At 35.9% G+C, this 15,654-nt stretch overlaps 1 protein-coding gene across 3 annotated transcripts in view; it reads left to right on the top strand.

The window, feature by feature from the left end:
* Nucleotides 1-15,654, top strand: part of USP33 (ubiquitin specific peptidase 33) — a 55,918-nt gene that overhangs the window by 13,076 nt on the left and 27,188 nt on the right. For all 3 annotated transcript variants that reach the window (XM_034653721.1, XM_011228795.3, XM_011228794.3), the window contains 7 exons: nucleotides 4,087-4,218; nucleotides 4,410-4,463; nucleotides 4,885-4,947; nucleotides 7,012-7,164; nucleotides 10,204-10,306; nucleotides 11,138-11,207; nucleotides 13,572-13,685. In XM_034653721.1, the coding sequence (XP_034509612.1) occupies nucleotides 4,138-4,218; nucleotides 4,410-4,463; nucleotides 4,885-4,947; nucleotides 7,012-7,164; nucleotides 10,204-10,306; nucleotides 11,138-11,207; nucleotides 13,572-13,685 (638 nt within the window). In that variant the 5' untranslated portion in view covers nucleotides 4,087-4,137. The remainder of the gene's footprint in view (nucleotides 1-4,086; nucleotides 4,219-4,409; nucleotides 4,464-4,884; nucleotides 4,948-7,011; nucleotides 7,165-10,203; nucleotides 10,307-11,137; nucleotides 11,208-13,571; nucleotides 13,686-15,654) is intronic.

Raw genomic sequence — 15,654 nt, 5'->3', positions numbered from 1 at the left:
CCAACCCCCTACCCCCCTTCCCCTCCAGTTACCTCAGTTTGTTTTCTACGGTTAAGAGTCTCTTATGGTTTGTCTCCCTCTCTGATTTTGTCTTGTTTTATTTTTTCCTCTCTTCCACTGTGATCCTCTGCCTTGTTTCTTAAATTCCACATATGAGTGAGATCATATAATTGTCTTTCTTTGATTGACTTATTTTGCTTAGCATAATACCCTCTAGTTCCAACCATGTCATTGCAAGTGGCAAGGTTTCATTTTTTGATGGCTGAGTAGTATTCCATTTGTATATATAAATACACCACATCATGTTTATCCATTCATCTGTTGATGGATATCTGGGCTTTTCCCATATTTTGGCTACTGTGGACATTGCTGCTCTAAACATTGGGGTGCAGGTGCCCCTTTGGATCACTACATTTGTATCTTTGGGGTGAATATCCAGTAGTGCAATTGCTGGGTCATAGGGTAGCTCTGTTTTCAACTTTTTGAGGAACCTCCATACTGTTTTCCAGAATGGCTGTACCAGCTTGCATTCTTGTCTTATAATTTTTGATTGGATGCCAGGCATTGCTGTTTTTATTATCTTGTCTGGTTTTGTTTTGTTTGTTTGTTTGTTTATTTATTTATTTATTTAATTCCTTGGGAATAGTCTGGCCCTGTAATACTTGTTTTGAGTTTTTTAAAGGCAGATGAAAGTAGTTTTTAGTCTAGGGATACTTTATTTCCTATTACTGAGGCAATACCATCTGAGTACTTTGTTTTTTCTGGATTATGAAGGCTTTAAACTCTTACTGATGGGGGCACAAACAGATCTGTGTTGGCTACAAGGATTGTTCTACCTACTCGCTTTTAGTAGTTCTTTCCCTTGCTTAAGGTAATCATATGCACATGCATGCTTATCAGTTCTCAGCTGAAAACCTAATGGTAGCCCTCTACAAATCTGACGAGTTTATTTGCTCTGTGTTTAGTTTTTTCTCTTACTCTGCCTTGTGAATTCTAGGCACATTGGCCTCTCGCATTTTTAGTTTTGTCCCTTCAACTCAAGGAGANGTGTTGGCTGCAAGGATTGTTCTACCTACTTGCTTTTAGTAGTTCTTTCCCTTGCTTAAGGTAATCATATGCACATGCATGCTTATCAGTTCTCAGCTGAAAANCTGTGTTGGCTACAAGGATTGTTCTACCTACTCGCTTTTAGTAGTTCTTTCCCTTGCTTAAGGTAATCATATGCACATGCATGCTTATCAGTTCTCAGCTGAAAACCTAATGGTAGCCCTCTACAAATCTGACGAGTTTATTTGCTCTGTGTTTAGTTTTTTCTCTTACTCTGCCTTGTGAATTCTAGGCACATTGGCCTCTCACATTTTTAGTTCTGTCCCTTCAACTCAAGGAGATTGCTAGACTCTGGGTTTTCTCCTATGTGTACTATGGCCTAGAAGTTCTTTCTAGTCAGTAAGGTGGAATAGTTGCCTCATTGCCTATTGTCTGATGTCTGATAACCATTGTTTTATATATTTTGTCTGGCTTTTTAATTAATTAAGGTGAGAGTATAAATCTGTTTCCTGTTCTCCATAATGGCTGGCAGTAGAGGTAATTGGATGAGAGGGAAGAAATATCTAAGCACAAAAGGAAGTGAGAGGTAGGAAAGATTGCCACACTCTTCCTAAAACATAAATAAGAAATGGAAAATATTAACAGTTACTTTAAGTTTAACTTCATGCATCTGAAAGTCTGGAGCATGGCTGTTTAACTTATGTAATAAAGTAATGTTTAATGATTTATTATTTTAGAGAGAGAGCGCATGTACACACACACACAAGCATGGGGAGGGGCAGAGGGAAAGAATCTCAAGCAGACTTCCTGCTGAGTGCAGAGCCTGATGCACGCTCGATCTCATGATCCTGAGATCATGACCTGAGCCGAAATCAAGAGTTGGATGCTTAACCGACTGAGCCTCCCAGGCATCCCTAATCTTATGTAATAATGTAATGTATAGAAATAACTATTTATTCATTATTAACCCCCAGGGTGATTTCCATTGCATTTTGTAGGTTGCAATATAATATTGGACTCATTTGATTTCATTGAAACTTTTTGTTTAATGTGTTCACTAATGTGTTAATATTTAACAAGTCTTTCCTAGTAAGTTTCTTATTTTTTTTTCCTAAATAGTGTTCTCAAACCCCAAAGATAAACTAAGGGCATGAAAAGCCTTGTTATTAAGAATGTTACGTCCAAAAAAGACCTAGAAGTACTGAATTTTCAACTTGAGACTTTTACCTGGAAATCACTCACTTTACTTGAACCAATCATAAAATTTCTGTGCATTGAATGCTGTATATCAGTTACCTCTATGATTCATAAGATTTGCAGTGGAGACAGATAAAATTTAGTGACATTGGGGCACCTGGGTGGCACAGCGGTTGAGCACCTGCCTTCGGCTCAGGGCGTGATCCCAGCGTTGTGGGATCGAGCCCCACATCAGGCTCCTCCGCTATAAGCCTGCTTCTTCCTCTCCCACTCCCCCTGCCTTGTGTTCCCTCTCTCGCTGGCTGTCTCTATCTCTGTCAAATAAATAAATAAAATCTTAAAAAAAAAATTTAGTGACATTATAGTATTCCTGTTATTCTTTTTCTCATAAGTTATGTTCATAATATTGTGATATCTTGGAGGAAGTTAACTGTAATGAGATTGCAAAACATTTTGCCTTCTGTTTATTTTAATGGAATTGAGGAAACTCCTGAAGAATATTAGGAAATTGTGATTGATATGGGAACCTGAGTCTTAAACTTGTGGTCTTATGGGGAAAGGAAGTATGAAACCTTACTGGTCATATATTAAAAAAAAAAAAAGTATATAATGGGATGCTGTAGAGTGCCTAATAAAATTTTATGTGCTTGTGTATGTGTAGTACTATGTTGTGTGTATATACACACTTGACATGTACTCCTTCATTTAATCCTTAAAATAGCCCCATAAGTTAGTTATGCCGTTCTGCTCTTACTGGTATCATCAATTCTGTTAGACTTCAGAGTCTTGTTCTTACCCATAAGATACATAGGTAGATCGAAATCCTTGTTCTGCCAAATGCTAACAATGGGAAGTCAGTCAGATTTGCCTCTCTTAGCCTTATATGAAATGAAGATAATGTATTCTACCTCAGGGTTGTTGAAAGGATCTTGTGATAATGTGGTTTTTACTGTGGGACGATTTTGTCCCTTTGAGGACATAATTTTATACTGTAGTTGTTAAAGCTCAGAATGGTGAGGGTGTTCTGGCATCTAATGGGTAGAAGCAAGAATGTTGCTAATTACCTTACAATGCACAGTACAAACTCCCACAACAAAGATCTGACCCAAAGTGTTAATGGTGCCAACAGTTGAGAAATTCTGATCTGTGACCATCTTTGTATATTGCTAAGATACCAAACAGTTTGATTTATATCATCACTAGGGGCTGCTGCTAGTGTGAAAACAAATGTTTCCATTTGAGTATTCTTTCGCTTTAATTCCTTTTCCAGCCTAAGGGTTAATCTTAAAAAAAAAAAAAAAAAGATAAGAGTACTTAAATTGAATAACTCAAACTTTTTCCCTTTTATTTATATTCTAAACTGTGAAATGGGAGAGAGAAAGGGGAATAATAAGCAGTAAAAGTAATGCAGAAATAAATTTACAGTGATACATAGGTGTCAATTTTAATAAAATGTTAATTTTATAGAGAAATTGTCAATGTGCATGTTAAATTATGAAAGTAATCTAGGTATATTTGCAAAATACATTCTACTAGGGTAGGCTTGTAAACACGTATGCTTATTATTTTAGTCTTTATTTTATTTTTATTTTTTAAAAGAATTTGTTAGTGCATGTGTGAGTGCATGCACAGGAGTGGGGGCAGGGGCAGATGGATGAGAAAAGCAGAGTCTCTGTTGAGGGAGCCCGATGCAGGGCTTGATCCCAGGACCCCAACATCATGACCTGAGATGAAGGCAGTCATTACCTGACTGAGCCACCCAGGTACCCTGTCCTTTATATTAATCATTTTTAATATATTAGCATTTTTTTAATTAACATTTTTTGGTGATTTGTTCTGTAGGTATTACCTCATTTGGAAATACTTGGGAGACAGGAAAAAATTTCTAACAGAATGGCAGCTTTTCGAAATCATTGTCCACATTTGGATTCAGTTGGTGAAATAACGAAAGACGACCTAATACAAAAATCTCATGTAAGATATAGGGTTTTTTCATTCCTTAAAAAATTATCCTTTTTTCCCCCAAATACGTATTTTTTAAATAAATTATTACAATACTCTGTGTTCATGAGCTCTAATTTTTAGTATAATATTACTAGTCAATTGTATGTGTTTGGCTGTGTCAATATAATGATAATGTCGTCTATGTGATTTTTGTTTCATAGGGTACTTGTCAGGATTGTAAAGTCAGAGGACCAAATCTTTGGGCATGCCTGGAGGTATGTATATGTTTCTTTTCAAAAGTTTAGTATTATAAAAATTTCTATCTGAATAAGGGTAACTCTAAGATTTTTTTGACATTTAAAGGATTTCATAAATGAATATACTTAAAAAAGATCATTACTGATAACAAAAATTAAACTGTAAACTTCAGGTTTTAACTTGGAGTGCTTTTGCAGAGTTTTAGTAAATCATTAAAATATTTTATGCTTGTCTTTTATCAGAGGTGACATAGCTTTTAGCTTAGAAATATTCTCATTTTATTCTGTTGCTAACACCTTTGGTTAAAATAACTGTGTTGTAAAGTCACTTGGTCATTCAGTTAAAATGTGTGATCAAAACTTAATTATAATTGCAATGTTGTTGTACATTTACATGTTATAAAATGCCTTATTTTTCTTTTTGTATAATTATTTATAGAATAGGTGTTCATATGTTGGTTGTGGTGAATCACAAGTAGATCACAGCACCATACACTCTCAGGTATGATATAGAAATTTTTTTCTATCTATTTGTATATTTATTTGCTTGCTTGCTTGCTTTTTAAGTTTTTTTTTTAATGGTTTTTTTTTTTTTTTAAGATTTTATTTATTTATTTGACAGAGATAGAGACAGCCAGTGAGAGAGGGAACACAAGCAGGGGGAGTGGGAGAGGAAGAAGCAGGCTCATAGCAGAGGAGCCTGATGTGGGGCTCGATCCCGCAACGCCGGGATCACGCCCTGAGCCGAAGGCAGACGCTTAACCGCTGTGCCACCCAGGCGCCCCTTTTTTTAAAGATTTTATTTATTTATTTAACAGAGAGAGACACAGCCAGTGAGAGAGGGAACACAAGCAGGGGGAGTGGGAGAGGAAGAAGGGCTCCTAGCGGAGGAGCCCGATGTGGGGCTTGATCCCAGAATGCTGGGATCACGCCCTGAGCCGAAGGCAGACACTTAACAACTGAGCGACCCAGGCGCCCCGGTTTTTAAGTCTTTATTTTAATTCCAGTTAGTTAACATATGGTGTTATGTTAGTTTCAGGTGTACAATACAGTGATTCAACAATTCCTTATATCTCACAGTGTACAGAAAATTTTCAAGTAAGATATTTTTTAAAGAGAGCTGAAGGAAAGGGAAAGCAAATACAACATTATTTCAAGTGTCAGTTCAAAATTTTGCCCTTTTTCATATAAGAGCAGTTAAATCTTAGCTTATACTTTTTAAAAGGTGGGGAGGGGAATTGCTGAGGTCAATATTAGATTGAGGTTGTAATTAAGAGAGTAATGATTTAAGAAGTATGCCTCCTCCTGATTTATGAAGATGTTAGTTGGAATTTTAGGAGATGTGTAGATTGAAGCTAAGAGTGGGTGCCTCTGCTTGTGATGGGGCCCGGCTAACTTCAGGTCTCAACTCTTATTACCTTCTCCTGCACATCCTCTTAGCTGGAGTTCCCTTTCTACTTCACCCTGGTGGTTTGGTGCTTGTGTGTAATTCTGGCATGCCTCTTTTATAGTATTAGGTAGAAATCCCATTCTAAACTGGAAGTTTCTTGAGAATGAACTGTCTTTTTCACATTGATATTTCTATAGCATCAGTTGTTCTTAGTCAGGGTTCCTCAAGAGAATTAATTAAGCCTGAATATCCCACGGCCCTCAGGCATGATTATACATAAGTTACTTGTCTTTTGTTCATCTAAAATGGTAGTACTATGTACCATTTTTTAGGAGAATTGAGAAAATAGTACTAAAATAATTTTCTATAGGGCACAGATTCTCTCACAGAACTCTGTTTGAGAAAGGCCGAAGTTTTATATATCCAGGATGATGCATTTACTATTGCTTGAGCTGTCTTTTGCTTTAACTCATGTCATTGGACTCATTGTTTTGCCACTCTGATCTTCTAGAATAGTTACCGTGCTTTTGTCAATTATTTTCTTGTGTTACACTTATTTGCTAACTGCAAAACAGAGTGTTACTCTTGTGTTTGTCTTCATGCTGAACAGTGATACAAAAATGGCAATAGAATGATTTCTAGAGTAGGGTTAGATACTTCTCTTCACTGTACTTGAGCAGTTTACCTGAAGAATGTGTTTTTGGTGTTCAGTTTTAACTCTCCTCTTTTGAGTATATTGTTATTCATCAAAGGCCAGCGTTTTATCTTACATGATTTTTAAGAATTTATTTGTTTATTTGAGAGAGAGAGAGAGAGAGAGCGCGTGCGAGCGAACGAGGGGAGGGGCAGTGGGAGAGGGAGAGAAGCAGACTCCACTGAGTGCAGAGCCTGATGCGGGGCTCAATCTCACTTGAGACCATGACCTTAGCCAAAATCAGGATTTGGTCACTTAACCAACTGAGCCAGCCAGGCACCCCTCTTATATGATTTTTTTTTTTAATTTATTTTTGTAGTAATCTCTACACCCAGCATGGGGGTTGAAATCATGACCCCAAGATTAAGGGTCCCATGCTCTTCCAACTGAGCCAGTTAGGTGCCCCCTTATATGAACTTTTGAAATGTTTTCAACTGTATCTAATTTTGGTTCCTCTTCTCCCCTCCTGTGAAATTATATAGGAGACAAAGCATTATCTAACTGTGAACCTTACCACTCTTCGAGTATGGTGTTATGCTTGTAGCAAAGAAGTATTCTTGGATAGGAAATTAGGAACTCAGCCTTCTTTGCCTCATGTAAGACCACTTCAGCAAACACAAGAAAACAGTGTCCAGGTAATAATCTAAGTTTATTTAATTAAAATATCATACATTTTCAGGTAGTGATTTTAGAATTTGTCATGTAGTTGAAATTTAAAACAACCGCACCTAATTTGTACTTTAAAAATTTATGTAACATGCCTTTTTTTCTTGGTTGAAACAGAGCCTGGCCTTTGTTCTTTTGTAGAATGATAGGTTATGGTAAGATTGAAGCCCACTGTCTGAAGATAGAAAAGCACTTGTTGAGTTTTTAAAACTTAAAACTGGTTTAAAAAATGTATCTTTTTCTAGCAATTTGGTTCTAGGAGAGGGGGCAGGCTTTCTTTGATAGGGAATTACAAATACTAATTCAGCTGCCTTTTTTTCATTTCTCTCCCCTCTCTACCCCCATTTATGTTACTAAGAACCTTTTACTAATTTATCAAGAACTAGATAGGATATCTTTTTTTTAATTTTTTTATTTTNCTGCCTTTTTTTCATTTCTCTCCCCTCTCTACCCCCATTTATGTTACTAAGAACCTTTTACTAATTTATCAAAAACTAGATAGGATATCTTTTTTTTTATTTTTTATTTTTTTTTATTTTTTTAAAAGATTTTATTTATTTATTTCACAGAGATAGAGACAGCCAGTGAGAGAGGGAACACAAGCAGGGGGAGTGGGAGAGAAAGAAGCAGGCTCATAGCAGAGGAGCCTGATGTGGGGCTCGATCCCATAACTCCAGGATCACGCCCTGAGCCGAAGGCAGACGCTTAACCGCTGTGCCACCCAGGTGCCCCTAGATAGGATATCTTTAAAACTTAGCATTGACCTTTGGTTCTAAAATATGTGTGGGCTTGCAAAGATTAATCACTTAATTTTGAGAATTTTCCAGTCATATAAAAACAGGAAAAAGGAAATGAAAAAATTAGAACAGTGGCTTCTAACTTATTCTGCTCATTTGCTCTGTATGGTTTAGTTAACACATTAGTGAGTTTTTTCCTCGTGTGTCATAAAAATCCCATTATATTTTCTATACTTTCTTCCTTGATACCAACTCTTCTCTATTTTTCTTTTATATCTTTGTATCACATTTTGATAGTAGACATTTATGCTAATAAATTTACTTGCCATATACATTCTATAACTAAAATGATTAGGTTTTAGACAAGGTATAACTTGTTGCATTTCTAGTTTCACTGTTGAATGGCTCTAGTGGGTGAATCACCACATTACTAATACTGTTTCTCCCACTGATACTTATTTATCATTCAGAAATGTGTTTTTTGTCTTTTTCGAACGCCTTCATAGTTTGAAAGTAAATTTTTGTGAACACTCTTGCGTTATTAACAAAAATGTGGTAACTTAAAGTTTAATCACATAAGGAACTAAAGACAATTTATAAGGGTAATACTCAAAGGTGGTTGAAAAAATAAGTGCAGATAGTTCACAAAAAAGAAACATACATAAAAGTATATTGACAAAATAATCATCCCTGACTAAAGAAGAGTAAGTTAAAATAGCTGTCTGTTGCCATTTCTGCCAGATTGCATACTCTTTTTTTGTTTTAAAGATTTATATATTTATCTTAAAAAGAGGGAAAACAAGCAGGAGGGCCAGAGGCAGAGGGAGAGAGAATCCAAGCAGATTCCGTGCTGAGTGTGGAGCCCAATGCGGGGCTCGATCTTGTGACCATGAGAGCATGACCTGAGCCAAAACCAAGAGTCTGTAGCTCAACCTCCTGTCCCACCCAGGCGCCCTGAGATTTCATACTCTTAATGTTGAATCTGGTGGAATAAATATACTGATACTTTTCTGATGGCTTGTAAATAATTCTCTAGTGAGTTATATTTATATTACATAAAAGGCATGAATTTAATTTCATGCAATTTCCTGATTCCATTGTTGAAGAAATTACTCAGAAGAAAAAATGTTAGTCATACAAATTTTTTTAGTATTAAATTTATATGCTCTTTGAACCTAATCCGTTGGAACATTAATTATAAAATAATAATATTGGAAACCATTCACATATCATTAATAAGATTTTTAAATAGAAATTTTTTCTGGGAGGTAAAATTTTAAATGATTTTTTTAAGTCTCTGTACTTAAATATAACTAAGTAAGAATATGGGACCAACTCAAATGTTCAGTATCTACAGATACCAGGGAAGTAAAATAAATGGATAAAGTGGGCGGGTATAAAAGTACATATGCATGCATTGTAGAGGTAGAATAAGGCTGTAATAAGTTGGAGAAGCAGAGCACATGCTAAGTGCATGCTGCTCTTCAGTTTCCTCCTTTAACTGAGTGTTGCTAAATGGGTTCACTGTAGTTTGATCTTCTTCTTTTACAAGAGAACTTGTATTATCTGAGCTTTATGTGAGCTTTCCCAGTTTTTAAAATATTAGATCAAAGTTTTTCTTTTGTTAGGCTTTGTCTCCTTTTTCTTTCTTTCTTTCTTTTTTTTTTAAGTATGGGCTGGCGTTTGACCAACAGATCAGTATTTATAACCTTTGAGTTAAGCCAATACTTGGAAACTAATTGCGAAATATTACTACTTAAAACGAGTGAACTATTTCATATGCACAAAAGGGTGCAAAATAAGTTGGTAGAAATATCAGGAGAGATTGTATAAGTCTACAGTTAAGTTGGTGTGTTATGATAGACAAACTGAAGTATTTTTTTCCTGTAAAAAGTTAGAAAAATCTGAAAAGACAATGTAGGGTATTGCACTTAGATTTTTTTTTAGCCGTAATGTGATCTCACTGAATTGGATTGGAATTCACTGAATTCAGTTAATTGTGTTTAAATTCAGAAAAGTCACAAGTGGCTTTCTTATTCAGATACATATTTTAATATAGATAGAGTGACATGCTCTTACCTAGTGTAGATCCTTATTGCTTTCAAGATATAAATGTAAATTTTATTCTGATTAGTAATACCAGAGTTTGTTCTTAATAGTTTTAAAATAACATCTCTTAACTTTTAGACTGTAGATGTATATGAGATAAAATTAAAAAAAAAATCTAACATAAAGGATTTTTTCAAGTTGGCTGTCTTTTCTGTTATCAAGGATTTTAAAATACCCAGTAATACAACATTAAAAACTCCTCTGGTTGCTGTGTTTGATGATTTGGACATAGAAGTGGAAGAAGAAGATGAACTTAAGGCAAGAGGTAAAATAATTCTCCTGTCATTCCTTTGTATGGCATTGCCCGTTTCTTTAGGAAACTGTGGAATGTGAAATTTTCAAACTCCAGAAGTGAAAGGGACTCTACAGATGTTGATGACCAAAAAAAAAAAATTTGGTCTTGTAAAATTGTATTTGCAAGGAGAGCAGACTGACAGCTTTGAGTGATGCTTGGTTTCTCTGACATCACTTTACCAAAGCCCACAATTCTTAGTATAAACTATCAAGTTTTGTGTTTTGTAATTGATACAAGGGAATTTTAATTTTTTAAATATGTATTTAAATAATTATCTGAAAATTAACACTTGTCTAAGCCTGAAGTCTGAGTTGTTCAAGATGTTATTTTGTATTTCCATAATGTATTTTTTTTTTTAAGATTTTATTTATTTATTCGACAGAGATAGAGACAGCGCGAGAGAGGGAACACAAGCAGGGGGAGTGGGAGAGGAAGAAGCAGGCTCATAGCGGAAGAGCCTGATGTGGGGCTCGATCCCACAACGCTGGGATCACGCCCTGAGCCAAAGGCAGACGCTTAACCGCTGTGCCACCCAGGCGCCCCTCCATAATGTACTTTTTAAAAAATTTTTAATTTTTTGAGTAATCTCTACACCTATTGTGGGGTTCGAACTCAAAACCCCAGGATAAAGAGTCACATGCTCCACCGATTAAGCCAGCCAGGCACTCCTGTTTTGTATTTTCTTAACATAGTTTGAGAACCATAATAAGTACCATATATAGTTACATATTCAGTAAACATTTATAAAATTAAGTCATTGCGTTATTGAATGATGACATGATTTGTGATTTTTCTTAATAGGTCTTACGGGTTTGAAAAATATTGGAAATACTTGTTATATGAATGCAGCTTTGCAGGCTCTTTCTAATTGGTAAGTAGTGAAATAAATTTTGTTTTGTATAACTTTTTAAAGTCACTCTTTGAGGGAAAAAAAATGAAGTCACTCTTTGAGCAGATGACCATGCTGCTAGTATATGGGCATACCACCCTGAACGCGTCTCATCTCATCTGATCTTGGAAGGTAAGCAGGTTGGGCCTGGTTAGTACTTGGATGAGAGGAAACCATGCTGCTGTAGTATGCTTAAAANTTGGATGAGAGGAAACCATGCTGCTGTAGTAAAAAAAAAAAAGTGACGAGTCAAGAGGAAAAAAGAAATACATATTAATAGTATTACAAGAAAGAATTAATAATTCTATTCAATTTCCCTAGCCACCAGGATCCCGTAAATCCTTGGCTGTACTTCCCTCACCTCACCTCCTCAATGCATTCCTCTCCTTCCCTCTCACTTTCTGAAATGGTCCCATGTAGAAAATGATGTGGATTAACTAAAACTATGTAAATGTCCTGAAAAAGTTATTTTTTCTTTTTTGTTAAGTAATCCTTAAGGTAGAGTAGGCAGGAATCCGGGTTGGGACATAATCCATTGTTGTGCCAGTGGGGTGGGGTTACTCTGTTATGGCTCTAGTTTCCTGAGCCTGCTGGTTCTGGCTTAGACCCTAGGTAGTTGTGTGTCTTTGAGCAAGTTATTTGTTTTTACATGTAGAACCTGAGCTTGAACTGATTTCTTAAATCGTTTTTAGTTTAGAGATGCTATGAAAATATTTTATACTTTTCTGTAGGTAGAAAAGTCAAAGTATTTAGATTTTCTTTTTTTCAGAGAGAACAAGAGAGCACGCAAGCAGGGGTTTGGGGGGTGGGGGAGTGGCAGAGGAAAAAAGAGAGAATCTCAAGCAGGCTCTATGCCCCAGTACGGAGCCTGATACGGTTTTGATCTCAGGGCCCTGAGATCATGACCTGAGCTGAAATCAAGAGTAGGACAGCTTAACCGACTGAGCCACCCAGGCACTCTAAATTTTCTTTTCTCTTAATGATAGGTTTACAGAGTAGGTAGGGGCAATATGGAATGCTCTATAGACATCTGTTAAGTCCATCTGGTCTAAGATGTAGTTTTAAGTCCAGTGTTTCTCGATTTTCTGTCTGGAAGATCTATCCATGATTAAAGAGGGTATTGAAGTCCCCTACTGTTATTGTATTGCTGTTAATATCTCCCTTCAGATCTGTTAATACTTGCTTTCTATACTTAGCTGCCTCTCTGTTGGGTACATAAATATTTACAAATATTATCCTCTTGATGAATTGATCCCTTCATCATTTTATAATGCCCTACTTTGGATTTGGGGCAGATGCAAGGTTCTTTTCCATCTTCACTATTATCTTTTTCCTAGTTAATGCTTTCAAGGAAAGTTCCCCCTCCAGGCCAACTCCCTCTTCAGCTATTAGCTACAGCTTCCAGGACAAACTAATAAATACTTCTCAATTCATTAGAGGTGGTTTTTTCTTGTAGAAAGTACAAAGCAGCTTTTCATCCTTATTGACTAAACAATATACTATTCCTTTTTGTTAGGAGAACCAAGTTACAGATCAACATTCCCCTGGAGTTATTGCTAAACAGCCAGATGTTTGTTATTATGAAGTTTCTAGTTCTTATTAGGACACCATTATTCTTCTATTATAGAGATTCAGAAAAATTTCCCAGTTCGCACAAATATATCTGCCTTCAATTCTCCAATTACTTTTCTAACTTAACACCAAGAAGCCTTAAAAGCTTGAATTTATTACAAGACATTTAAAAGGCAACTAGCAGATGTAAAGAAATAATAACATACTTTTCTTAACTTTCTATTCTGCCACCCACGCGCCCCTAAATCTGGAGTTTAGATGAGACATTTGACTTTCATAAATTTGTCTTTGGCCTGAGCATAAAAACTTACGGTCACCCCAGGAAAAGAGTATGTAGGGAAGACAGGAAAAGTCATAGGATCAAGTGCTGAGGAATGTTGATACTTATATATCTGTTAAGAGCAGAAGGAACAATAAAGAGGGAAAAGAGTTGCCAGAGGTAAAGAAGAAAAGTAGAAAAATTAATCATTGTTTAAGAGAAGGGTTGCTGAAGAATGAGGGGTAGGTCACCTGTAAATAAATGCTATTAAGAGAGAAGTGAAAGGTGTTGACTGGATCTGGCACCATTGAGTCTGATGTGGTGGGGTCAAATTTGATTTGAATGGGTTGAACATGAATATGAAGAAGTGAAGTGAAGCTGTAAAAGGAAGCAAAGTAATACTAGATATGTGGCTCTATGTGCTGCCAATTCATTGAATGCTTGGAAATCAGTCAGAATTAAGCTTTGATTCTACTTTAAAATTTTTCTTTCTTTCTTTTTTTTTTTTTAATTAGCCCACCTTTGACACAGTTTTTTCTTGATTGTGGAGGACTAGCTCGAACAGATAAGAAACCAGCCATTTGCAAAAGTTATCTCAAACTGATGACAGAACTGTGGCATAAAAGCAGGTATTCACTTAATGTATTTATTCTCTTTAGTATGTTTTTAAATGAATATCAAATATTAAAAGGATGCAGGTACATGTATATAGAGCTGAAAAAAGTAGATTTGAGACAAATTCATTTTAGGGCATGTTAATATTTCAAACTGGACATCTAATGTTGAACTGCTAAAGCTGCTATTACTGACGCTTGAGTTTTAATGCAAGAGTAGGCATTCTGACAATGCTAAAATCAGACCATAGATAATTAAACACGAATGTTCTTTTTTCTCCTTATGTTTATTTGCTGTGAAGTGTAGCATTAAAAGAATAATTGTTTGGTGTAATAATTTACTAATTTTGTTGTAGAGCTATTCGGAAAATTGCTTTTACCATTAGTCCTTTTATACATATTTATTTATTTATTTATTTTAAAAAAATATTTATATATTTGACAGACAAAGAGCACAAGCAGGGGGAGCAGCAGGCAGAGGGAGAGGGAGATGCGGGGTGTGATCCCAGGATCCTGGGATCAGGAACTGAGCTGAAGGCACACACTTAACTGACTGAGCCACCCAGGCACCCTAGTCCAGTTTTTTAGAAATTTTATTTATTTGAGAGAGAGAAAGAGTGAGAGTAAGAGTGGGGGGAGGGGCAGAGGGACAAGCAGACTCCCCGCTGAGTGAGGAGTCCCAAGTGGGGCTCAATTCCAGGACACCAAGATCATCATCTGAGCCAAAGTCAGAGGCTTATTAATCAACTGAGCCTCTCAGGCGCCCCTTACCATGAGTCCTTTTTAAAGGTTTCTGAGACCTGGTCCACCTTTCCTGTAAGAAAACAATCACCAAAGCTATCTTTTTTAAAAAAAACCTTGTAAGGGGTGCCGTGGTGGCTTAGTTGGTTAAGCATCTGCTGTCGGTTCAGGTCACAGTTGGGCTCCCCACTCCTTGGAAAACCTGCTTCTCCCGCTCCCTCTGCATGCCACTCCTCTTCTTGTGCACGCACACAGTCTCTCTCTTTCTCCCTTTCTCTGTCAAATAAATAAATAAAAATCTTTAAAAAAATAAAAAATAAATAAAAAACCTTGTAAGACTTTGAGATCTTAATGATTTCAATGTAAAAATTTCATTAGTAAAGTTTTAGCATTTTTATATTCCTAAGTGCTTCAGTTTTCTTCAAGATATGTGACCCCCTACGGAGAACATTTCTTAAGTGAAACAAAAATTTTTATTTGATTTTAATGTGCTAGGAAAAGAGAATAGCTTTTCTTTTTTTTTAATTGAAGTATAATTAACATAAAATTTAGTTTCAAGTACATAACATATTGACTAGACAGTTCTGTATATTACTTAATATTCACCATGGTAAGCATAGTCACCATCTGTCACCATTCAGTGTTATTACAATATTACTGACATATTCTCTATGCTTTACTTTTCACCCTGTGACTTATATATTTTATAACTTGACGTTTGTACCTCATAATCCCCTTTATCTATTTCACCCATCCCCCTCACCCATCTCCCCTCTGGCAACTACCAGTTTGTGCTCTGTATTTAAGAGACTTTTTTTGCTTGTTTTATTCATTTGTTTCTTAGATTCCACATACAAGTGAAATCATTTGGTGTTTGTCTTTCTCTGACTTATTTCACTTAGCATAATACGCTCTAGGACCTTTCATAGTGTCATAGATGAAAAGATCTTATTCTTTTTTATAACTGAATAAGTATTCCATTGTATATATGCCACATCTTTATCCATTCATCTATGGATGGACATTTGGATTGCTTCCATATCTTGGCTATTGTAAATAATGCTATATAGGGGTGCATATATCTTTTTAGATTCATGTTTTTATTTTCTTTGGATAAATACCCAGTAGTGGAATTACTGGACCATATGGTATTTCTATTTTTAATTTTTTGAGGAATCTTTATACTGTTTTCCAGAGTGGCTGCACCAGTTTACACTCCTGCCTACAGTGCACGAAGGTTCCC

This window comes from Ailuropoda melanoleuca, chromosome 2 (assembly GCF_002007445.2).
Source record: "Ailuropoda melanoleuca isolate Jingjing chromosome 2, ASM200744v2, whole genome shotgun sequence".
Lineage (NCBI taxonomy): Eukaryota > Metazoa > Chordata > Mammalia > Carnivora > Ursidae > Ailuropoda > Ailuropoda melanoleuca.
This window is presented reverse-complemented; position numbering and strand designations above follow the sequence as displayed.